Source organism: Suillus plorans (genome assembly GCF_016647745.1).
Source record: "Suillus plorans strain S12 chromosome Unknown HD556scaffold_8, whole genome shotgun sequence".
In the NCBI taxonomy this organism is placed as follows: domain Eukaryota; kingdom Fungi; phylum Basidiomycota; class Agaricomycetes; order Boletales; family Suillaceae; genus Suillus; species Suillus plorans.
The window spans coordinates 18,950-44,367 of record NW_024537392.1 but is presented as its reverse complement, the minus strand read 5'-3'; the positions used below and the strand labels follow the sequence as shown (position 1 = coordinate 44,367).

Sequence of the window (25,418 nt, the reverse complement as noted above, 5' to 3'; positions counted from 1 at the left end):
TAATACGATATTCAGACTGAGGAACTACAGGACATATACAAGAGTTTATATACTAAGGAAATAACGGAAAGATCAGTAAGCAAGCGTCCGAGGCTATGTATGAAGCATAAGCAAAGTTATCAAGCGCGAGTCGGAAATGAAGCATAGGTTAACGGATCAGTAAGCATACTGGTAGTAAGTATAACCGAGATACCGAGGACAAGGAATACCGAATAGAGGAATAGGCTGTGTTAACGTTATATGCACAGGAATGAATTAGGAAGCTTATTGTATATCGGATCGGATCGGATCGGATCGGACTGGACCGGACGTCCGGATGAGATACGTGGATATATGGGATATGACATTAGGGTGATGGGACAAAGGATGACTGATGCAGGCTAGGTGAGGTATGGAGGTAAAGGGATGTAGATGTGGATGTACAGGGGTGCAGGGATCCGGATGAATAGAGGACTGGAGACATGGATAGGGCGTCCAAAGGTCTGGATGAGGTGTGGGAATATTGTCGGATGTAGGTCCGGAATACAGGATATGACAGTGAGCCTAAATACAATCTTTGTAAGACTATAACTATGGGCCACCTGAACATTGATACATCTTCTGATAGTATCATTAGGATAGGCAGATTCAAAATAGCCCATAAAGGACAACTCACACAGACACTTTCTGCTAGCTTAGATCTTGGATCAGAGACACTTCACATTGTAGTTGTAAAACATCCATTCTACAGGGTGCATCCACCAGGCATGCCTGCTACTAGTATGAATTTCAGAATCAGATGCTTCATACTTATAGATGAGATGCTGAGGCTATTTAGAGAGGCGAATGTTTTATATTGGGCAAAGGCCTTATTAGGTCTTGTATACGGTGAACTAGGACTAAGTGACTTAAGGCAATGTGTGGCAGAATGATGATGATAACACTATGACCTGCTCCGAACATATGCTCTACCACTGACTAAGCTTTGTCTAAACCCTGACTAGTCCTGAAATGCTGCCTCTGAACCTTGACTAAGCCTAAGTGCTGCCTCATCCATGTCTCTGCTCCCTTGGGACCCCTAGTCCATGGGCCTCCCTTAAAAAAACCGGCGCCATCCTCATCGCTGCTACTTTCACTCCTTGACTCTGTCAACTGCTCTTCTTTATTCACATTCTTGTCTTTGTCATCCTCTTCTTTGTCTGTGTCTTCATCTGCTCTCTCTTGTATGCTTGCACCCTTCTGGAGTTCCTTTTCATGTTCTCACTGGTTTGCTGTGAGTTGAGTGCTGTCATGTGGGGTGAATAAGTGTAGACATCTGGCGCTGAACTCTCCCAGTAGGGGATTGCCTTTGAGGGTGTTGAGTTTGTAAGAATTTAATATTCTCAACTGGACTCTGTGAGGGATTAACCATTTTGGAACAAGCTTGTGTTCTGCCTTGAACGTGTAATCTAAATCATTGTGGTAGGTAGCGTGTTGACTACTAGACCTATTAGGAGCTCTTTGGGAGAGAATTTTAGTGCTGGGAATAGATGGTAGTTTAGGGAGTGGACTGCATTGTCTAAGTGCTCTGGCCAAGAGTTTGGGAGTCTTTCCCATGATGTGGGTTGTGTATTGTCCTCCTCCAGGTCTGGTATGCATAAGCGCTTCAAGATGTACAACAAGAGCTTGCTGGTTCCTTCCACTAGTTCATTTACCCACAGTGAATATGCTGCAACAATATGTAATTTACATACTCTAGATGTGCAAAAATCTCTCACCGCATCATTATTGAAGTGTTTTCTGCCATCTGCCATGAATGTCTCTGGTGCTACAAATGTATTGGAGATGGATGTGAGACTATTGATGGTAGTCTTAGCACTCCTGGCTGTTTTGTATTTGAACACCCAGACATGTTGTGAGAATGTATCTAGGTAAATGCTGAGCATGCTGTATCCACCATTTCCTTTGGACAGGGTAAGATAGTCACTAGCAGTTCAAAGGGGTGACATCTGGTGATGGGGTCTAACAGTGAGTGTAGGTGCATAGGGCCGAAATTTTTACACGTAGCACAGTTTTTAATGACCGTTAGGATTGACACATCAAGCTTTGGGCTGCAGATTCTGTCCAAGAGTGCAATCTTGATTGTATCGTGGCCCCAATGGCCACCTTCCGTGTGGACTCTGGCTACTAGTTCCTCAGCTTCCTCTTTGGTTATGCACTCCACTTTGGCTCTTGCTTGAGTTGTCATGCTCCCCTTAAGTCTCCAGAGCTTTCCATTTTCTATGATGTACTGGGAGGCTCTGTGGCATGCTCTCTTCTTCTCTTGAAGGTCTTTGTCTCTGTCGAGGTTGAAGATGACCTCTATCACCTCTTGGAATATGGGCTTGTTTGCAAAGTGTGCTTGGAGTTTTTCAGCTATGGTATTAGCTTCCACAATGTGCATTATGTCGTTTGTGAGTTCTGTGCGTGCTTCCCAGTTCTCACTTACTGTCCACTCGCTTCCATCTCCAGGTGTTGGTGCTATATCTTCCTATTTGCAACTAAGACTGTCTGCTATGATGTTTAACTTCCCGGTACATGCTGTATATCTACAATATTGTAGGCCAATATACTTTCTTACCAATGTGCATGTGCTGCATCTAGGCTTGAGTTGAGTAACGTATCCTTTAAAGTGTTACAGTCAGTTTCAATCACTACTAGGAATCCACATACAATGCTCGAGAACTTATCCAGCCCAAATTTGAGTGCTGCAAATTCAAGTAAGTACAATTTATATTTTTTCTCTGTTGTGGATGTTTTCTTTGATGCGAAGGTGATGGGGTGCATTCATTCACTCCATTTTCCCATTGGTGACTCTGTTCGAACCCATTGGAATAGAACTGCTGCGAATCCCTCAATGCACCCATCCAAAGTTACCACGAATGGTGAGCTGTCATAATGTGGAGCTTGTAGTATTGATCTTAAGGTGATTGCAGTTTTAAGATCTAAAAAGGTGTGAGTCTGCTCCTCTTTCCAATATGGTGCTAACTTGAAGCTGGACATTGTTCTTTGATACACTATTTTGTTCTGTAAGCTATCGAGTGGGACATTTAGAAGGAGATCTCAAAGCAGCCCCTAGCATTTCGCATATGCCTGTATAAGAGTTCTGTAGAAGCCTGTAAGCCCTAGAAAAGAAACTAGACTTAGCACATTGTCCGGTTGTGGCCAGTCAATGATTACTGTGAGCTTAGTTAAGTCTGGTTTGGCATCATCTTGTCCTAATGTTCCTTCTGCAAATTCTGTCTCTGAGATCCAGAAGCATGTTTTACTCGGAGCTATTGAGAATTTGCATTCTCTGAACTTAGTGAATATAGCTTTTAACTTGACCATCATTTCCTGAAATGTGTTAGCTGCATATGCTCCATCATCCATAAAGAGTTCCATATAATAAGAAACGAGGAATTCATATAATCTTTCTGCTAGAGTGTCACAGAATATTGTAGGTGCTCTTGTGATACCCATTGACATGCACTTGTACCAGAAATACCCTCAGCCTTTGATGTAGAAGGCCAGGTAGAGACACCATTATTCTGGGACTCTAATTGCATAAAACCCAGAGGCAAAGTCAAATACAGAAAGGTAATGGTGGCCACTGAGGTGTTGTTGCTTGGCGAGGATGTTGCTTTGTGGCATTGGGGCTATTTTCATGACTTTATTAAGTTGGGCAAACTTTTGACATATTCACCACTTCCTTGGTTTCACATTAGTAGGTCGCCCAATAGTTCCACTGTTGAGTTTGAGGTATCTGCTGATGTTGTGACATTGATTGACTCTGGTGCTATCAATAAGTTCTGCTGTGGTTCCTCCTTCCCTTTGTCTGTCTCCCATTATTCCATCGAACTAATTAAAGCACTCTCTACCCTCTTCCACATCTGCTTTAAGCATTTCTGATCTTGGCATTTAAAGTTGAGTATTGGAGGTCTCTATTGACCGATTGGCATTTCTGATAGTTTTGCAGTTGGGACGTGCAATTTCTTAGGTATGTAGTCAGTTTTCTTTGATGTGAAGTTCTGGGGCGGCATTGGTGAGACTTGCCTCGAGGGGGGTGATTGTATAGTGCCCTCCTTTTCTATTTCTTGTTGCTTGATATCCATCGTTAAGCTGATATCTTCCTCCATTTGGTTTAATGTGCTTGGAGACAGTATTGCATTCTGTAGTACTGTTGATTGTACTGCGTCTAATACCATAATTGAGTTTGTGGTGTAGTCATGGATGGCATTGAATGCTATCAGTGTCGGTTTGCCAAATAAGAAAGCCCATCCTCCTGCGCTATCAAAGACCTCAAATTGTCCTTTTGCATAGACACCATTGAGTTTGATCATTCCTGACCACCTGGCTTCGGAGTTGATTATTGTTCTGTTGGCCATGCAAAGTCATTTTGAGAATGGGTGGATGTTGTCTAGCTTGTGTTTGACTTTTGTGAATATTGATGAGCACACTGTGGCCACCATAGCGCTGTTATCAAATAGTGCTCGAACCTGAACCAATTTCTCTTTTGGTCCTTCTAACTTGATTTGATGTAGGAATGGAATGGCCTCTCCTGTTTTCACTTAAGCTTTGTTGAGTAAAACATGTCCTACTGCGTACAGGTCAATAATGCTTACTGTGCTTTTAGCAGATAGTACAGGTACACTAGTAGGTATAGGCAAAGGTGCAAGAAGGAATTGGGAGCTTGGTTCCATCATTTTGTCCTCACATGATGCCTCCATGCATACAAGGACCTTCTCTCCATCTCAGGTTTCTATCCTGCTTTGGGTTGGCATGATACACTTTTCTACACCGACTCATTCTCTTTTCCCTCCTCTTCTTCTACTTTTATGAAAGATGTTGTAAGGTCATATACTAATGAAATTTGGACCGCTGTTGCTTGATTGACTGCGCCTAGGCACTTGTGAGTAAGTGCTCTCCAAACAGACTCCTTCCTGGGTAGCCTTGTGAGGTTGTCCGTTGGTAGCACACAGTTCTTGCTGCTGTGCCTATGGGTTTTGCAGCTAAAGCATTCACCTGAGCATATTGCTGCAGTGCCTAGCTTTACTGGGTGGCCTAACTCTGGCATAACATGGGTGTTCTCTCCCCACCTCATGTTCCACTGGCTCATCTGGGTGGAGTAGGCTGCTCGTCTGATGTTTGTGTCTGGGTGATGTGTAAGGTTGGAGATTGCTTGTTGTACGGCTGTTCTGATGTCTTCTGTGATGGCTAATGGTTGCTGAGGTTAAGCTGGTTGGCAACTATACATTGAGCTTGTTGTGCTGGGGCTCTGGTGTAGGTGGATGAGTTTAAGGTTACTTGGGTTCCTTGCTCCGTGTTGACCGACATTTGAGTGAATTGGTTCTGAAGGGAAGTGACAGGGTTTGGGGTTGGGGTACACTGTTGAATCCGAGCTAGATCTGTGCGCAATAGTGCAACTTCCTATTCTCACTTCATATGCTGGTTCTTCTTTTCCAAAAGTCTAGTACTTTTCAAGTCCGTGACTTTCTTTGTAAATGCTGCCCCAGTCCTTATATTCTTTGTCTATCAGTAAGTCCTTGATGATGCTTGGCAAGTGTCTGTGTACTTGCCAAATTATCAAAGTGCTTGATGCTATACCCACGCTTGTTGCAAGTTGGAGCGCTTTGGCTGTCCACACTACATGTGTCCAGCACTTTTTGTCATAGATAGTGGTCTTAGTTCTGACTACTGCATCTGGTAACGGGTGCTCTAGTAGCTCTACGAGGGATGGGATAACGCCTGATTGGGGATCTGCTGCAGACTGTACAGATCTTGTGAGAGAGGAGCATCTGCCACGCACGATAAGTCACTTTCTGACCTTTGATCTCAATCCTGATATGACAGACAGGGGACACTTCCCTTTGAGTCCAACCAATCGATCATTGGGGGACCCGTAGAGTTCCATCATGACCTACAGTCTTACTTCTGGTTGGCCTACCTCATTACCTGCAACTGTGCAGGTCCATTCAACATGTGTCGTGACTGGGACGGGGAAATGAAGCTTTTTAACCTGTCCAAATCTATCAAACCTTCGGACATCCAACACATGGCTGAGATCAAGACTTACAGAAAGGTTTTGGACTCCAACCGTGCTTCTCTTCTCCCCTCAGCATCTTCTGAAAGACCCTTCACGCCCCCGTACTTATTGTGGGTCTGTCCAGGAGTCTACACACTTCCACCCTTAGAGATCGTCCAGCAGAGGTGTGGTATGACCTCCATCAACTTCACCAACCTCATGACACCGTACTTTGCACGACATCAAGTTATTCAACAGGGGATGCTTGAGTTGTGGGACCTTTTCTTGGGCCATGATGAAAAGGACTTTGATGGCTATGGACACCGTGTAGACCCTCAACCAGTCACACATGAAAACATGCTTTTGGTACTGCATCGCATCCGCAATGGAATCAACCCTGCCCTCGATCCCTACCCCAAAGATGGGGAACTTAAAGAGGCTCATGTTCGTTATCAGCGCTATCTTGAAACAGGTAATCATATACCCTTACTTGTAGATGATGATGGTGATGAAGAGCGTGCGGGAAGTAAGAGAAAGGCTGCTAAGATGCACTCTGATGCCTTACACATTGAGGGATCCACCAAGTGTGCGAGGGGACCAAGAGCCAGTGAAGCAGGGCTTGGTGTGCCACAGGCTGGGGGATCTGGAACGCGGGGGGGCAAAAAGGCTAGATCCAAAGCTAAGGCAAGTGCTTAGCCTCTCATTTTTTGTATCGTGATTCTGTATTTTCATCACTTGGCCAACTACCTATATTTTTATCTCAATACCCGGATACCACCTTGTTGTTTGTTGTCTCTTACTAGCTGTACAGCAGTTATCTCTACAGTTTTTCTGATCAAACACTGTCTCTCAATACCATTTGTACTTCAATTGAATGACTTTCATCATTTGCTCCATATGTTACATAAGTCAATGTAAGATGGCTGGTGCAAGGCATATGTCATTGATTCGTACTTGCCCAATCTGAATCTCATCCCAGACATCTCACTCTATCAAAGCATCATGGTAGGCTTACACTCTGCTCTTCAAGCATTCAGCAGCCATAATTTCATAGAGGCTGAAGGCAGTGATCCAAAAATTGTCCAGCATGCGAGAAGATATTTAAGACTCCAAGTGGAATGTCCTCTCACCTTAGTACAGCACAAAGTTGCAAGTGGTATAAAAAGAGGAAACTAAAGGGGCTTGCTATCCCAGGACAGTTCCAGGAGCAGATGGTATCCGAAGAAGTGGATGAACCTTTACCCGCTGACCTACTCAGGAAAAAGAGAACCAGAACCCGCCTCAATCATGGAAGACTACCAGGATATGCTCTATGAGCTCTTACCTTTCCCTGAAACCGGGGATCTGGAGACTGAAACTCAGGCTGGACCTTCTCATGGCTATCGGACAACAGTGGAGGATGCTGAGGAAGATGACGAGCTGAGGAATGAGGTTGATGAAAGAGTTAAGGAAGAGAATACAACTGCCGGAGCGTCTATCAGATTGGTGGAAACACTTCATGAGTGCTGGAGGAGGAACTTTGGACCAGAGAAAGATAGGAATGGAGACATCAACATGTTGGACATCTCTTCTGAACTTGAAGCTGAAGATGGTAAATTCGCTCCATTCAATTCAGAGTTGGACTGGAGAATAGCAAGATGGGTGATTCAAGATGGAATTGGGCATAAATCTTTTGATAGGCTCATGGTCATACCAGGGGTGAGTACCAGTATTTATATCTGAGGTGAGATCATAGCCTTGACTTGATTCAAATATGGTTAGGTTGTCGATAAGCTTGGGCTCTCTTTCCATAATATCAGGGAACTTCACCAGGTAGTAGATGGTGTTCCTCCTCGGGCTCAATGGAAGACTCGCCAACTATGGTACAGAAGCAATCCTGAAGACAAGCACACTATCTACTATAGGAATCCCTGCGAAGTCACACAAAGCCTGCTAGGCAACCCTGCGTTCGCCAACGAAGCACCTTCTCGGAGATCTGTGGCGACATGGATATCAATGGGGTTGGCTATTGAGGAGGCTCAAATTGCATTGCTCATCGAGGTCCGAAGAATTGGAAGAAGAACTACGGAGACACAGAGATTAGACATTGCCTGGAAATGTGATCGTCTCCAAGGCCAGATAGATGGATTTACTCAGTCTGCTCTCATGCATCTCGGAGAGGGATTTGATGCAGATGATGATCCTGACAACTTGAACATAGACATTCTCGATGATCTCGATGATGACCCGGAAGATTTCACCAGGACATCTGATGATACATGGACAAACTCCCCCCAGCTCACTGTCATTCCATTGCCATCAAGCCTTGGGGTAGATCGATGCAGACGCTTTATGGCAGAGGATCTCATTCCGCTGGTGATGTCACTTTGTGAAGGGCAGGCAAATGATGCCCTTCACAACCTCCGAATTCACTTGTGCAACAAGGCGATCCTGTTCCGAACAACAGTTAGGCAAGCCAAATCTCAAGCCCTAAAAACTCGAGCTTGGTCTCAGGTGACGTCAGTGCAGCAGGCGGTGTCCCTCCATGCCAGTATATATATATACCAAGACCCAGAAGCAAATGATGAAACTTGAGCCTGGGCAAGACCAGCTTCAGAAATACAAACCCCTGCTGCATGATCAGAAAATCAGCACTGCCGTCGGAGATCCAAATGCCCGAGGTCAGCGAAACGAGTCCCTCACTTGGTTCTGGTCTGTCAAAGTAGAGTTGGGGGGTCCTGATCAATTGTGGAATGAGGAATGTGAGTTCGAGCATGCTCGACACATGTGACATTGAGCTGACCGGACCCATCTCAAGTTTACCGAGTTCCTTGGCTTCGGGCAAAGGCACTACAGGACTGATGGAAGGAAGAAATGATATTGGTCCAATTGGAGATGGATTGAACATGCAACTTTTTTATGTGGAAAGCAACACAGTGGGGTGACAAAATGCAGGAATCATTAGTGAAACACCTTCCGGGTCATGCATCTTACTCGGGAAGGCAATCCAGAATGTATTCATTACTGGCGCAGGATGAGACTGTGTTGATAGATGCTTTAGATGAATGAATTTTTTTGTTCTGATGATATGAAACACCTATTTCAACCCACAAATGTAGTCTCGGGAATTGGCCAGGTCAGCCCATGTCAGAGTTTGAAAAATTTATCCATCCATCTATGGTGGGCCAAATGGACAATAATTAAATCACATGCATGCGCAGTTTTCACGCGCACACACAAAAATTGCATGCACACAAGCAGGAAAAGATTGCATGAAGGTAACATTGTATAAATTTTGACAGAGTCAAAGATAGCTATTAGTTGTATGTATACGAGTCCAAGTGAAATTGATTACGAGGTTATTGTAAACTGAGGAAAATGAATGAAAATTGACCATTGATCTATTTCCTGTCCCAAGGGTTGTGCTTTGGTTTGACAAGCATGTTAAATCCTGAACAGGATGACGAGAATCGCAGGGTGCTGCGAAATGCCTGTGGCTGACCTCGTGGAAGGCCGGAAATTTTCACTTATTTTTGGCGGACCTTTCTATTTCTTAATGCATAGTCTCCCCTAGAGCATAAATCCCATCATCAGGCCTTCCAATGCCTGTGATCTTCATCACTGAAGGTGAGTACATGCTGCTCATTATCTGCTGTCTTTGCTGATCATTTCATTACTATCAAGTGGGTGAACTTCCACACATTCTACTGCTCGTAGGATGGCTCTAGTGTGATCTCCGTCACTTCAGGTGGGTACAAGGTGCCTATTGTTAACTGCCGACCTCGCTAATTGCCACACAAAAGGGAGAAACATACAAGACAATACAATCTTGTCAGTGCATTCAGAGTCGTGCGTCTGGTGAGGATTTTAATGCTGATTTTGTTGCGAAAGTCTTACTACAACACGCCGATCACAGCAAATGCCTGCCTCAATATATCAAAAACAAAGTATGTACACCGTTATTCGCCCCCACATCGCCCACACACTACGCCTCCCCGTTCTCACTGTCGATGTCAGTGTGCTGTGTGTCTTCATCGTCTATGACCTCCTTACTTTTCACGCCTTGGCTTTTTGCACTGGTGGCCTTGGTGCAGCGCTTTCGGGGTTTATACACCTTCTCACCGCGAGCCTGGCGCTCAATATTTTTCTTCACATGTTCAGTGAGTTCAGTATCAGTGAGTTTGACCCACTCGCAACTGCCATCCATTAGGCTATCGAGGAGTCGAACAAGATCCTCCCGGCGTCCAACCTTGCCAGGATTCACCATGGTTCCAAGTGGAAAAATATTGAGGGCGATGCTGTAAGTTTCCACGATCTTCCGTTCATAGTTTTCGTAATTCATTATAACCCTTTTCTCTGGCGCAGGATTCAGTGTTGCGGTGATGATGTCTAATAACTCATGGTCAGTACTAGCTTGCAAAATATGATTACAGAACTGACCAAGTCCATCCTGAATATTTCGGTGGCACATACTCACAAGTTTTGTCATTGTGAGCCGTTTGCTCACAGTGCCAGCACTGTCTATATTTAACATCGGTATGTCATCATTTGTTTAATGGCTTTGTAATATTTGCTTACCGAAATCGCTGACAACCCAGGACTCCAGTTTAAGCGCAAAGCGTTTTGGCTCCATGCCAAGGACATCCTTAATAAATGATGCGACTTTGGAGGTGTAGAAGAGCTTTGGTTCGTGGTACTGTTCGACATCACCTCAGACAGCAAGATACATCCCTTCAAAACCTGTTCGAACTTGAGGTTGTTTGGCAGCATCTAGTCTTATCAAAAGTGTAATTGTGGTGTCATTGCCTTTTGACCACTTTTATATAAGACACCTCAAGTAAGAGACAATGTTCAAAACAGTCCAAGGACTGCTGAACTTTGAACTGAACACCCGGTTTGGTTCTCCCCAGCCATCAAACGTCAGACTGGACCGCGGTTCAGTCCACTAAAAATCCAGTTCGAACTGCGGTCCAGGACTGAACTTTTACATCACTACTGCCAAGACTCACCAAAATAAATGAATTGATCTGACCACTTCCGGCCAGCAGGATGGTGAGTCTTCAATACCTCGTTTCCTGTAAGTCCCTCTTGACTACTCTTTACCATATTCTTGCCACTTTTGACAATCAAATACCAGTAAAACCCATCTTCACTCATCGAGTTCAAGTTGGCAACATTGTGATTCTCAAGAAAATCAAAAAGACAAGGGAAGAGGGCATGTAGGTATTCATCAATATCGCTCTTTGTCATGCTTGGTGCAATCTGTAGATCCTTGCTGTCAGTTCCCTTGGATACAGCAAGCTTGAATGTTTGGAGCTCTTCAATCTTTGTTGTGTCAGGTGCGATCTTCCGTTTCATGCAACCCTTTCTATTCTGACCAAAAATATGTGATTTCAATGCCAGTATTATACCGTGAGGTACTCACAGGTCCAACAGTCACCATTACAATAGATCCAATACCTGTCTTTCGAAGGTTCGCAGCAGTCGTCTTCTATACGTGAAATTTGATCAATGAGTTGCAGTATTGATATTCTAGGAAGCCTTATTACCTTAGTAGCATCTTTACTACTACCAGAATGCCCTCTGACTTTTGCCATGCGACTCGTTGAAGCCAACAAGGCTATGTCCTGCTTTTGGAAACCTGAATTTGTCTCGTGACAGGCAACATCTTCGCAAGCACCTCTTTTTGACAGTAGGTGAGAGTATTTGGATATAATGGAACCAAAGCTGGAAGACATTGATGGCGGCTGTTGCAGAACGGCTTCCTGTGGATGTGCTGTGTTGTAATGACCACAGTTTATACATATCACAGGCTCATCATCCTTCTGGTCCTTCCTTATCATCAGGCGGAGGCATGGACACTGGGAGCCGTCACTAGTTTTTCCTCAACATGTTTCATCTATAGTTGGCAGAGGCATAGTACTGATGATGGTAAGTAACAAGGTGTTTTTGTGTCGAAATTGGCATTAATCTAATTTGTCCAGGCCACTTTATTTCATACAGATGAGATGTTCCATAGCACTATCATAATTCTAGCAAGTAATGTAACACCAAAAGACCTTGTGCCCATTCAAGAGCTCGTGGCATCCATATTTCAGGTGGAAGGTACATGACTAATGACTTTGTCCTTCGAAAGCCGACAGAAAGTCTGATATGAAAACCTCTCTACTGACCAGTGGAGATTGGTTTTGTGTTGTAGGAGCCTACCTCTACCCAAAGATGTTCCATTCTGGTGTTATGTGTTGAGCTATGTGAACATAAGAATCACCACTGAATCAGCTTTTAAAAATGTGCAGCTCACGATCCCCATAAGAATGTGTTAAGATGGGAGTGAAGTGGGCCGCTTCTAGAGGCTACTGAGAGACCAGAAGAGATCAGACTAGAGTCCAGAGTAAGTTGCCAATCTATTGAATGGTGTAGTAAAGTTGTACAGTACCTAGAGTCCAGAGTAAGTTGCCAAAGAGGCAGGGAGCACTGGACTCTGGGATATGGGCGACATATGGTAAACAAATGTAAACAGACAACCCACAATGAAATAATAACTCGACCTAGGGACGTCCTAGGGAGGTCAGGAAGTCATGTCAATGGTAAGTAAAGTGTCAGGAATAATGCTATGAGTATGAAGGCACAATAAGACACATAAAAGACATAGAAATGCGTACTGTAGAGGTGAATGATCATATAACTAACACGACGGCCTTCTGACATGATGTGTAGCCTGGCCAAGACTTGGAAAATACTGAGTTTGTGTGACACAAACCATCAACACCTCAACATCATATGCTTCAAGATTTTTTTTTTCATTTCAAGGCTTTGTCGAGACTCGACACCAGAATGAGTTCTGTAGTGTTTGGCACACAAAGGTAAATGCAACATCACTTCCTCCGTATGGAACATTGTGCTGATTACTATGACAATATCAGTAGGTTGAACATTCCACAACATTCAGCAGCCCATTACTACAGCAGTGAATTTGTTGTTTTACAGGTATGTTATACTATATGTTCTATTGTTGAATCATACTCTCACTGCTGCTAGGTTCAGTCACAGCTCTATCATGTTCCAATCGACCTTCTTGCAAGACAGTCTCATGTGTTTGCAAATCTATTTTCATTGCCTCGCACTGGTGTCCATCAAAATGAGGGCTATTCAGATGAAGCCCCAATTGTACTGCACGGACATTCTAGTGCTGACTTTGATTGTCTTCTCGATCACATTTTTGGAAGGTATGTTGTTTCGAAGTGGCAGCTACTAAGAGCCAGTTCGGCAATGAGATGTTGACCGAGGTTTGGCAAATGTCAGGTGAGGCTTCTCGGCTTGAAGCGTCCCAGACGTCGGAGCTCAAATTATAGCTGTATTCGTCCAACCCTAATGCCAGCTGTTATCGATACGCTATACACATCGTCCTTGATTTATGTCCTACAGCAATGAGTGTTCAATCGCGACTCCCACCTTATGTGCCCCAACGCCCAGAAACTCGATGTCACCTTGTCCAATATTCGATTCTTCTTGTTAGTATTCTGATCAGCGCTACAGCCAATATATTAGAGTCCGTGTATGCAAAGGATCCAGAGCCCTATCACACGTCTGCCCTCTCCGGCGAAGCCTGGGTTATGGAGCTATTGTCTGGTCATCCAGAACGAATTCGGTGCGAACTTGGTGTGCATGCACACGTCTTTGCAGAGCTCATCTCTGAGATTCGTGCCCTTGGACACACTGCCTCCAAGTTTGTATCGCTAGAAGAGCAGCTTGTGATTTTCCTGTAAACATCTGTTACAGGTTTGTCCCTCAGACACGTTGGCGAAAGATTTCAACGCTCGAATGATACGATTTCCTGGTAAGTACTATGCGCTAACAGTTTTTATATTGTCTCATGTTCTATGTAGTTACTTTCGCAAGATGCTCAACATCTTCTCGTTGTCCCCCTTCTATACAAAATATGTCCAGTTACCAGATGCCTCCGTTCCCAACAAAATCTGCCATAACCTGAAGTTCTGGCCGTTTTTTAAAGATACCATTGGCGCCATCGACGGAAGCCACATTCACGCATCGCCTTGCGCATTCGAATGAGGTCCCTATCGTAATCGAAAGGGATTCGTTTCGCAAAACTGCTTGTTTGCATGCGATTTCAACCTCAACTTCATATACGCCCTCACTGGCTGGGAGGGGTCAGCTACAGACGCGCGTATCTACGAGGCTGCAGAGGGCCATGACCTTTGCATTCCTGTAGGGAGATATTTCCTTGCAGATGCAGGTTTCCCTCTGCGGCCTGAACTACTCATTCCCTACCGTAATGTGCGCTACCACCTTGCAGAATGGGGTCGTGCAAGTGTAAGGCGAGTTGTACCAGCCTTTTTCTTTGTGTTATGTGCTAATTTTTAACAGGCCAACTACGAAACAAGAGCTGTTCAATCTACGTCACGCATCCGCTCGAAACGTCATCGAGCGGATATTCGGTGTCCTCAAACGACGCTTCCGGATCCTCCTGCTGTCCCCACCATACGCTATGGGCGTACAAGCTCAGATCCCAGCTGCGTTGTGCAGCGTCCATAATTTTATCCGCTTACATGATCCTGCAGAAGGCAACCTGCCTGATGCGGACCACCCCATTGGCGATGCGCACACCGCAAACTGGGAGCAGGAGCCAGCAGAGAATCATCCGGCTAGACACGACGACGTCCATTTGATGCATGATCGCATTGCCGAAGCGATGTGGGTGGATTATCAGCGCATTTTGCAGGAGAGAGGAGATGATAACGACGATCTATCAGAAGGTATTGCAGAGGAGGATGAGGACGGACTGGACTAGTACTAGTATGCACTTGTACTTTACAATGTTATATATCAGCAGCAGCAACCACAACCATCTACTCCTGATCCGCTCCCGGTCCTGCAAGTTCCTTCTCACTCTCATACTCACGCTCAATCGCACCTATACATCGTTCCTGGTCCCGCAAGTTCCTTCTCACTCTCATACTCACACTCAATCGCACCCGCGTACTCATCATGATGTCATATAGGATGTACAATACAGATACTACATGTTGATACGAAAATGTAATGAGAAGTGATACAAATGGTATGGTAGTTCTATGTAGACACGAGGAGCCCAGAGATAAACGCGCGGCGCATCTCAAAGTCATCCTCCAGCTCGACATAAGCGGCAAGATTGTTCTCCCCTCCTGCACGGGTAAATATCCGCAGGAGGGTGGCTCTCTGTTCAACTCCCAGATCCGCATCTGTGCTGCGCATGATTGCGAGACCGCGGGAGATCATGGTGGGTGGAGCAGGAGGAGGAGGAGGAGGAGGTGGTGGTGGTGGCACCATTTCAAGCGGATGGGCCAAGCTCTTTTCAATAGCGTCAGTGAGGCGATTGATACTACCTTGCATGTTCATGACGGCAGCTGCTGGAGTTATCTTCGCAGCGACTCTGGCAGCACTGCTCGTCCCCATATGTGTGCTGCCATGTGCCGACACTCGAGCCTTCTTGAAGACCTGAGTGGAGGGCACCAATGTCGTTGAAAGCGGGAGAGTTGACGACTGGGGAGTAGCGGGATGGGTAGATATGGGGACGCCACTGGAAGGGAGAGACGATGTCTCCACGGAGTCGAGTAGAGTGTTGGTGCGCAGGCGTTTACTGGACTGGGAGCCAGTAGTAGCGGAGGCTCTGATGCTGAGTGGCATCATCAGGTCAGCGCTCATGTCTGGCACACTGGGGTCCACATCCATGTCAAGAAGGTTGAGGCCCCCGTCAGCGTCATCGAGCACATCATCGATACTGATGGAGGCGGGGGCTGTAGTAGCGGGGTGGAATGCATGCCTTCCACGAGCACCACTGTTCTCGCCTAAGATGGCCTGCATGTCGTCGTATGGGGGCCACCCTTTGTTGCGCAAGGGGCGCATTGCGATTCGTGACTAGCTCAATGTTAGTCAATGTTGCGCAATATATTTAATAATGACATACCTTTGCTGCAACATATGTATCCCAAACGCTCGCAGCAGCAGTGCCCTCAATTCCAGCTCCCCGCACATTGTCCCAATGGAAGCCAGACACGTTGCGGTACACCTCAATTTGATTGAATGTTTTTTTGAGCTAAACCGATCTCATCAATTCATGGTCGATCAATATAAGATAACATACCGAGGTCCACTTCGTCTTGACCATCTTGCCCGTCTTCGGTGGGCCTATTGTCTGAATCGTACCATCGGTGTTGATAGCAGCTGCTGCACTGTTGTAGGTAGGCATTGAGACATTTCCGCCATCACCACCTGATGCCCGATTCTCAATCAGGTGGTGAAGCAGGACTTCCACCTCCGCATCCTGCCAATGTGCCTTTGAACTGTCAGTCTGCTGTGTGACCTCTGGCTGAGCCATGAGAACTGTCGTAAAACTAGCACAGATAGCCGCAAGTGCAATAACGCTAGTATGAAGTCTTTGTCGTCGATGACAATCAATAAGATAGGGATGCATGGTAGATGTACAGGTAGGAGATGTTGTACAGGTAGGAGATGTAAGGTTAGAAGTCCGACGTCTGGGACGCTTCAAGCCGAGAAGCCTCACCTGACATTTGCCAAACCTCGGTCAACATCTCGTTGCCGAACTGGCTCTAAGTAGCCCATAAAATTTGCTGAAATATTCAAGACTTCTGTCATATCCCGCGTTCCGGACCCGGACCTATCACACTCATCATTTCCGGATTTCCAGATCCGGCCGACTTCTATGTATCGTCCGGATCCGACCCGCGTCTAACTTCCGCGCCTTATCCCTTTGGTATTTCCCTTATCAGTTAGTACGCTTTATTTTCCGTTCCTTATTCATTTCTGTCTTCATTTTACTAAGTTCCGATAGACTAGTGATAGTCGTCCCATATGTTTTCTTCATAGCTTTACATAGCTTCGCACTGCACTTACTGTTCTCCGTTATGTCCTCAGTAGCATATAAACCCCTGTACAATCTCTGTAGTTTCCTCAGTTCGAATATCATCTTAGACTCTGCTCATTCTCTCCTCCGTCCGACTTGAGTTTCTCTCTCGTCGACCTCCGCTCGTCTTAGGATTGACTCCTATAGACTTATCACCTCTGCCTCTACCTTTGGTAGTCCTCCGCTGTTTCCTTTCTAGTTTGGACTTCGTCCGGATTAGTCTTATCTCTTGTTCCCGAACGTCCACCGGAATTCCCGCGCATCGGACATCGGACTCCGGACATCGCCCGACGCCCTCCAGACATTGTCCGGTAACCTTCGGACATTGTTCAACAGCCTTCGGAAGTTAGGGGCACGTACTCGGGTAAGGGGCGCAGCGCACGAGCTGAAGCCAAGCCCTTCGGATCCAGCCCTTGAGCACGTTCTTAACAACTTCAAGCTAATACAGACTCTGAGCCTGCTACTCCTGCCAAGGACTGCCAAGAATCTATTTCCTTTCTCATCTCGCTGCTCAAAATGGGTTCCGTATTTGACATTGATGTTGCAAAGTCTCATGCCATCTGTCACCTCGACACTCATCCAGATCTTGATTTGACAACAAAGCTCGAACTTTGCCATCATTTCTGAATCATTTCTTGGCTTTCTCCAACATTCAAAGCACTTGTATCCAAACCCATCCAAAGCCTTGATCCATTGGGGTTGGGACAGATTCCAACTCGTATCTTGCATGCTCTAATTCAAGTCAAACACTGGATCACCACTCACAGATTCACACTGGCAGCTGTGCCTCCTCCTGCAATAGCAGGATTTTCGTGCCTCATACCAGCAACATGTGCCTTTGAATGGGAGTTAGTTTGGAAGGAAGGGCCAGCTGAGATGTTGTGCCATCCAGACATCTTCTATGCAGGTCGTGATATCCTTGCTGAGCTCATATCTGCTGATCTGCCACCCGTTTGTCAAGACTGTGGGGAGATGTCCATTTTCAATGTCCAGGACAGTGGCAGTCTGCTTATGGATGAAGCTTTCATTGACGAAATCCTTGGGGAATTGAAAATGTGCTTGATGGATCAGTAGTTCATAGTTACCAGCACTTTCAATTAATATTATAGTGTTACATGAAAAATGTTGAAAAGTATGTGCACAATCTTTTCCTGCTTGTGTGCGTGCAATTTTTGTGTGCGCATGAAAACTGCGTGTGCACGTGATTTAATTATTGTCCATTTGGCCCACCGTATTCATCAGTGACTGATATCTTCACATCTGAACCAACTCTCATTGTGCTTGCCAGTATCATACTCCTGCATAAGCCATGCCTGAATTACATCCTGCTCCTGCATCCACAACTGACACTCAGAATTCCCTGAATCAATACTGACCCCTCACTCTCACTCTTGCAGACATTTCAGCTACAATGTCAATGTCTGCATCGCGCATCCGAGCATGTGTCTCCCAATATCAGTTGTAGGTTTCAAACAACAATGTTCCTTCTTTGGCTCGGATCATGCACTTCAAAGCCGGGTTGCAATGGGAGATCACTGTAAGACACTGATGACTCTGGCGGTTAATGCTGACATCCCCGACAGACTTTTGTGACACCGATCCTGCAGTACTCAGCTGCAAGGAACATCATTTCGGTTATTCCCAGCCTGGTCGCTCACATTCTTTAGTTGGTTCCCAGGCACACCTGGAACATGGTTCCCCGTCAGGATGAAACCTCGTTGTAATTTCCGGAAGTTCCTCCGGAAGTTTCCCGCACTCATCCGGAAGTTTCTCGCACTCGTCCAGAAAGTCCTTCGGACTTCACTGGACTTTCTCCGGACTTCATTCTGAAGTTAAGGGCACATACTCGGGTAAGGGGCGCAGCGCACGAGCTGAAGCCAAGCCCCTTGGAATCAGTCCTACCCTTTGTGCATGGTCTTAACACCCACCCGTGTATGTGATAACAAGTACCCTCGGCATACCCGTCTATCTGATACCCACCTACCTTGGTACACCCATCTACATAATATCCAACTACCTCAGCCCATCCATCTATATAATATCCATGTCCATTGGCCCACTCATCTACTCTACATATTCCCCACATGGGCCCACCCGCCTCCATCGGGAATAATATCCTTCCTAGCCCATCTGTCATAGTCGAGGATATTTTTACCATCAGCCCATGGTCTGTTGGCCTGTATCATACGGGATATTATGTACGTCTGTTCACTCGTATAATACGGAGATTTGTCACTGTAGTATGTGGACCACAGACTTGTACCTGTTGTAGGTGAGGAATGTAAAGTGATGAAAAGCGGGTGGTGTGAGATGCACTCAGATGGTCCTCTGTGCACAAGCTAATGTTGGCCCAAGGGATTGTTCTAACAGGAACAAAAAAAAACATATGTATATCATTCATGAGGAAATGTCAAGGTGTGATTTCATAGAATAAGACTAAGACCAATGAAGATCAGCATCTGGGATGCTGTCTATGAGCAAATATTCAAGGCATGTTCTAATAGAAAAAAACACGTGACATTCAACAGGTTTCAAACCTGTTGTACTTCAATAGAAACAGATTTTGATTCTGTTATGACAACCACTTGGCTAAACACAACTCTGACGAGCTTATAAGTAAACCAACCATGAGCATATGTCAAGGTGCATTTTTATAGAAAATGAAAATTATCCTTGGCAGGTTTTAAACCCACACAGTCCAAGAGAAACAGATTTTGACTCTGGTGATCACTTGACAATTTAATCTTTGGTAGGTTTTGGACCCACACAGACATATTTAGATTCTGTTGTATTGACTGCTTGGCTGAGACCAGTTAGATTCACTTCCAATGAACTCATTCAGAAGTGAATCCTCAAGGCACATTTATCTGCATTTTGTGAGTTCTTTCAATAGCATGGTTGCTGTTGATTCTTTTATCCTGCTTTTATTGCAAAAGACATCAGACTTCTTCTGGAACTCTTGATTTGAAGACCTGTTTACCTAGCAATTGCTCCAAAAAAGTGCTGATGGCAGACCACCATGGTGGGCCCATGATGTTTGTGATGTTTTGGTGTCTTGGTATTAATGTCTGAGCCACAAGTGATAAATGACAATGGAAGGATCACATATGATTGAGCCCAAGAGGGATGTCAGAAATTAATGTCTGCATCCAGTGTGAGTGCAACAAGTTTGAAACTTGTCAAATGTCGTATTTTTTCTCTAAGAACATGTCTTGAATATTTGCTCATAGACAGCATCTCAGACATTGATCTTCATTGGTCTTGGTCAAGTTGTCGCCAGATTCAAATCTGTTTCTCTTCAACTGTACAGGTTCAAAATCCGCCAATAACAACATTTTTATTTTATGAAATCCAAAATGGTGGAATGTGATGAACCACGAGTTAATGCTAAAGACACATTATTATACAGATTAAAAACCTGCTTAGTTCAAGAGAAATATATTTTGACTCTGACAATCACTTGAATAAGCACAATAAAGCATCTCAGCCTTAATAGATTTGTATTTTTCCTAATTCCCCAGGTTATTAGGATCAAACTTCAAAGTTTGATGTGTAATCTGCTCTTTTTCTTCTTCAACCAAGTCAAGACCTTTAGAAAGAATGATATGATTATTTTACTTATCCTTCCGAGTTTGCATCAAGATTTTGGTCATATATTGAACTCTGCATCAAAAATACACTGTGTGATCCTTTCATTGTCAGTTTTCACTCATGGACCCCCCGTGGTGGTCTTCCATCAGCACTTTTTCAGGGAAATTATTAGATAAACAGGTCTGGAAGTCAAGAGCCCCAGCAGGAAGTCTGTGTCTTTTGCAATAAGAGTAGGATAAAAAAAATCAATAGTGACCATGCTATTAAAAAGCTGACAAAATTAGGGTACAGTTGAAAAGTCGATATTTTTCAACAGCTGTTTATAATACCTGTTAATAACTGTTAATAACACTGTTGAAAAGTCATTGTGTCCCAAGGTCTGTTGAAAATTATGAATAAATCCAGAGCATATGGGAACATTTTGAATGAACTTCTGAGGCTCAAAAAAGTACAACCAGACCACCCTCTCACCGCCAACCTTATTTTTGACACCCTAGCTATGTCATTCCCTGCACCCGAATCTCTCACCCCTGCCAAGTTTCAGGGTATACTTGAATACTTGCGGATATTGCTACAAAATCTGCCAACTGCCTTGCCTGTTGGTTCTGCTTTCACATCAAAATACCTTGCATTCTTGACATTCATGATTGACACTGAGCTGCTAGATCGTACTGGAAGCGAAATAGGGGCCTTAAATGAACAATTCAAACAGATTTTCGGATGGCAAACCCGAACAACAGGATCTGGAATTGTGGCAATTGAGGAGCGAGGAGAGCCTATTTGCACAGTGGTTGATGTACTTGAAGACTTTCATGTCAGATACCCTACAGATAATGTTATCAAGAAGTGGGCAGTTGACATTGGTATTGAAGTACAAGAAGTCTACAGTCAACACAACATCGAGGTACAGTTGCGGTGGTAATTGAATGAAATGAATGCCGTCACCTGACATTTTTCGCAGCTCCCACCACAGGGCACAGCTACAAAGCAACAAAAGCAGACATTGTTAGACTCTGTGTTGAGTACATCCAACACTGCAGTCAACAATCCCCAGACTGTTTTTGAATCATCCACGAGTTCGAGGGGCTGTCCTGTCCATGCCCTAATGCAAAAGCTCATCATCAAGACTACCATCATGTCCAAAGACAGCAAACCAAAGGTTTCCTGGAAGTGCATTTTATGTGACCATTCGCAAAAAGGGTCGCCACAGGAGAGTTGTGTTCTGAAGCACTCCGCAACCTGCAAGAAGCTTCCTGTACATCTTCAGAACGAAGCTATCACTGCTTTGAAGGACACATCACTTGGGGCACAACTCATTGAACTCGATGATCAGTGCAACATGGCACCATCAGTTGAGATACAGCCACATATGGATGAGCCACCAGCAAAAAACGGCCTAAAAACCAGGTGGCTCTGAATGTTGCACCATACCGTGATGCAGGGCGAAAGAAGTGAGAGGAGGAACATCAAATTTTCCAGATGAAGGCTGATCATATCATCATGTGTCTCATCTGTGTACATGGTTTTGTTCCAACCATCATCGATTCTGATGAATGGAAAAAATTGATGGTGCATCTGAACCCACATTATCATGCCACGTCCTGTAATACATTCACCAACAATTATATACCAAAAGAGGCCGTCTTCGTTCACCAACAGTAGCTCAAGGAGTTGAAGAAGCAAACCAACCTAACACTTACATTTGATGGTATAAGCACACGAAAACCACAGTCTCTCTATACTGTGCACGTGACTACGCCAGACTGGACAACACACTTCTTAGATGACCATGAGGACTCTACTGCCAGTCACATAGCTGCATGGGTGAAAGAGAAGATGCTTGAGGCCAGTATCCTCTATTGTACATACACCGTTGCTTGAACTAATGCTCCAGTTCTTCAACAGACTATCTATGAGGTCAGAGAGGACAAGTGGGCTGCTATCTGCTCAGATAGCACAGCAGTTACCAAAAATGCTCGACATGAAGTCATTGATACAATCCTGACAACATTAGACTTATGTGATGCTTGTCATCATTTGCATAATACCATCAAGAATGTCACCCTATTACCAGAGTTTGAACAGGTATCTTATCTGAACTTTGATTGTCCTAGATTCACGATTCATGAATAATGCTAGATGCTATCACTACTCAAACCCATCATCAAGCATTTTAGCAAGTCCACGATCTCCGCCGCACATCTTCGAAAGGAGCATCGGTGTCATGCATGGTATGTGATTCATACCATGTCAGATATATATAGAGAGTGATAAGGAAGATATGAGAGACTGTCTAGCCCTCTGTCACTGAGTTACCTCTCTATTTTTCCTCTATTTCATTGTCTTGTATTTTATTTCTCAGACTTATTTTACCTTGTATTTTTTAGAGCATGTGACCTTCTGTTTATTTCTCATTATTTATTTTTATTTGGCTTCTTTCAGCCACAAATTTGTTTGTCAAAGTTTTGTATCTCTTTGTTTATGTCTGACTGTTTTTTACTTTTATTTGGCTTCTTTCAGCCACCAGATTTTATTTGTCATCACATCATGTGACTGGGAAATAATCTGGTTTGTAACATTATTAAAGCTGATTCAACATGTTTAGTCATGATTGGTCATGCTTTGTAACAACATTTAAACATGACTCAACATGTTCAGTCATGGTTGATCATGCTTTGTAAGTTCTTTGTAAGACACTGAACTTTGTTTGTAATGTACTTAGTAAGAAGGATGATTCAGCTCACCCAAAGGCTTGGTTTGTCAGCTTCTGCATGACCAATCCCTGAGAAGAGTCAGCACCTTTCTGTCACGCTTTGTAATTTCTTTGTAAGATTACACAGTATTTACAATGTATATTAGTAAAAGCTAATTCATCACCTGGTTTGTAAGCCACATTCTTACCAATCCATCTGACAGAATCATGCTTAGTAAGGGGATTCCAAAAGGTATAAAAGGACCCCATTTTCACCCATGAAATATAACTTCCCATTTTTCATTCTTCTCTCAAACTGTGTGAGAGTACGTAAGAATGAAAGTGCAGGCAACGTGCCTTGAAGTAAGACTAAGACACATCATTATTCTATTCTAAAGTTATATACTACCTTACAGGGGTTGACTATATAACTTTCGTTATCGTTATTTTACTCTAGGTTATATACTACCTTACAGGGGTTGACTATATAACCATCGAACAGCTCTCATTCTAAGCTTCACGTGTATACATAAGACTCTTTCTTTCAACGGAAAGTGAGACACAAATCTAAGGACGACAAAGTTGAAACAGACTTTCATAGGTTGAAACACGACCTACTAGGCTGAAACAAACCTAATGAATTATCCAGAACACAGAACAATCCACAACACTTCGTATAAGACTACACAAGAAGAGGACAACAAACTAAATCCTCCCAAGAACTCACCATGTTACCTCCCACGAAGTAGAAAAATCGGAGACCGTGGACTTAAGGACTGGCAAGAAGTCTTCACCATGTATAATTGTGTTGTCATTATACACAACTTTTATATAAGACCCTTAAGTAACAAGACATCGGGTTGATGACAACGACGAGACTGTGAAGGCCCTTCAAAAGATTGGCAAAACAAGGTTTGGAACTCACTGGTCAGCTGTAGCATCACTTGAGCAGTGTCTCCCAAATATACGAAATCTCATGGAGAATCGTGAGGGAAGATCATGCGGTGAATAAGAGTGCTCTATATGAAAGTTAATATCAAAACATCTTTAAGAAAGTAGAGAAGACATACATCAGAATCATGTTCTTCTTGGACTATATCAACATCGTCTAAATAGAGGCGGTGATACCGAGGAAACTCCTGATGGTGTATCAAGATTGCCTGGTACAGCTATCAAAATGTGGTAGAAGGGAAGAGTGCCGAGAGTGACTGACGTCGAGTTCCACACGCTTCACTGATCGATAAGGGGAAGATAGTGACCTTCTGAATTTCATTCAGTAAGTGCAAGGATGTTTTTGGACCTTCATTGGGATAGAAGTAAGTACTAGTCTCGAGGAGCGAGAATAATTAAAAATAAGGTTTGAAGTAGTGGTGATGCAATACTGATGCCGCAAGTGTCTTAAACACTGGGTATGGACGTTGTGGGAACTTATTCAATGAACTGACTCACGACGTGAGATGGGTAGCTTGGAGTGAATCTGCTTGAATCAGTGTATATTATAAGAGACAATTAAACAAAGTGCCCAACTTGAATGTCTTAGTACGATCCTTGGCCTTTGTTGTGGAAGAGGTGATTCAGTCATAGTATGTTCATTGTTCTAGATTTCCCTTTCATTTCTCCACCCAAAGCCGGCGGTATCTCGTGCTTAAATACTGTAGATGTACTGTGTATGTGTTCGAGCAAAAAATATTCAAAACCCAATATCTTTTCTTCTGTGCTTTCCACTATGAACTGCCAAACCGTCCAGGACCGTGACGCTTTGGAGGACCTAACTCTTCGTGTTCCAAGTTCTGAACGCCACAGAAATCAATTCTTGCATAACATCCTGGCTCTATCTGACCGAGTAAGTGGTGCGATCTTCAATTTGGAGGTGTTGAATTTGACGGAACCCCACAGCTTGATGTCGGATATTCTGAGGAAAATCAAGTCAAGCATATGCTCGACGGTGTTTCATCTGTCGTCAACGAAGTAAATATTAGACTTGAATCGGGACTCATGCTAATGCACATACAGCTCAGCAAATCTCCAAAAGAGGTTTTACCACTTATCCTTCTCACAATTGGCATTGCAGCAGTCAGTGATTCGATCGACATTGAGCTAATGATTTACTCACACAGCTACAGCTAGAAAAGCGCTTCAGGAATTCTTAGGAATGGTAGGCACCAAGAAGTTTGTTGATATAAGGGGAATACTTTGAGCACTACAAATAATATTTTTGTCCAGTAATGACTCCA

The 25,418-nt window shown here is 44.1% G+C and overlaps 7 protein-coding genes across 7 annotated transcripts; 5 read left to right on the top strand and 2 right to left on the bottom strand.

Annotated features, from left to right (window-relative positions):
- Nucleotides 1-5,956: 5,956 nt before the first annotated feature.
- On the top strand, nt 5,957-6,697 carry HD556DRAFT_1438740 (uncharacterized protein; the record flags this gene model as incomplete). The annotated part of the gene is made up of 1 exon (XM_041305873.1): nt 5,957-6,697. The coding sequence occupies one exon, from the start codon at nt 5,957-5,959 to the stop codon at nt 6,695-6,697; it is 741 nt and encodes a 246-aa protein (XP_041164482.1).
- Nucleotides 6,698-7,288: 591 nt separating this feature from the next.
- Nucleotides 7,289-8,842, top strand: HD556DRAFT_1438739 (uncharacterized protein; the record flags this gene model as incomplete). Its single annotated transcript, XM_041305872.1, has 4 exons — nt 7,289-7,699; nt 7,763-8,494; nt 8,550-8,742; nt 8,799-8,842. The coding sequence occupies 4 exons, from the start codon at nt 7,289-7,291 to the stop codon at nt 8,840-8,842; spliced, it is 1,380 nt and encodes a 459-aa protein (XP_041164481.1).
- A 1,198-nt stretch (nt 8,843-10,040) lies between these two features.
- Nucleotides 10,041-10,322, bottom strand: HD556DRAFT_1208245 (uncharacterized protein; the record flags this gene model as incomplete). Its single annotated transcript, XM_041296513.1, has 1 exon — nt 10,041-10,322. A coding segment is annotated over one exon (282 nt), but the record flags the coding sequence as incomplete, so codon positions are not given.
- A 2,492-nt stretch (nt 10,323-12,814) lies between these two features.
- On the top strand, nt 12,815-13,746 carry HD556DRAFT_1438737 (uncharacterized protein; the record flags this gene model as incomplete). The annotated part of the gene is made up of 4 exons (XM_041305871.1): nt 12,815-12,843; nt 12,907-12,967; nt 13,019-13,206; nt 13,497-13,746. 4 exons carry the CDS (start codon nt 12,815-12,817, stop codon nt 13,744-13,746), a joined length of 528 nt encoding a protein of 175 aa, XP_041164479.1.
- A 1,324-nt stretch (nt 13,747-15,070) lies between these two features.
- On the bottom strand, nt 15,071-16,355 carry HD556DRAFT_1438735 (uncharacterized protein; the record flags this gene model as incomplete). The annotated part of the gene is made up of 3 exons (XM_041305870.1): nt 15,071-15,895; nt 15,945-16,073; nt 16,122-16,355. The coding sequence occupies 3 exons, from the start codon at nt 16,353-16,355 to the stop codon at nt 15,071-15,073; spliced, it is 1,188 nt and encodes a 395-aa protein (XP_041164478.1).
- Nucleotides 16,356-20,991: 4,636 nt separating this feature from the next.
- On the top strand, nt 20,992-21,909 carry HD556DRAFT_1438734 (uncharacterized protein; the record flags this gene model as incomplete). Its single annotated transcript, XM_041305869.1, has 2 exons — nt 20,992-21,396; nt 21,454-21,909. 2 exons carry the CDS (start codon nt 20,992-20,994, stop codon nt 21,907-21,909), a joined length of 861 nt encoding a protein of 286 aa, XP_041164477.1.
- Nucleotides 21,910-24,910: 3,001 nt separating this feature from the next.
- Nucleotides 24,911-25,334, top strand: HD556DRAFT_1438733 (uncharacterized protein; the record flags this gene model as incomplete). Its single annotated transcript, XM_041305868.1, has 4 exons — nt 24,911-25,027; nt 25,081-25,152; nt 25,198-25,257; nt 25,308-25,334. The coding sequence occupies 4 exons, from the start codon at nt 24,911-24,913 to the stop codon at nt 25,332-25,334; spliced, it is 276 nt and encodes a 91-aa protein (XP_041164476.1).
- Nucleotides 25,335-25,418: the final 84 nt, after the last annotated feature.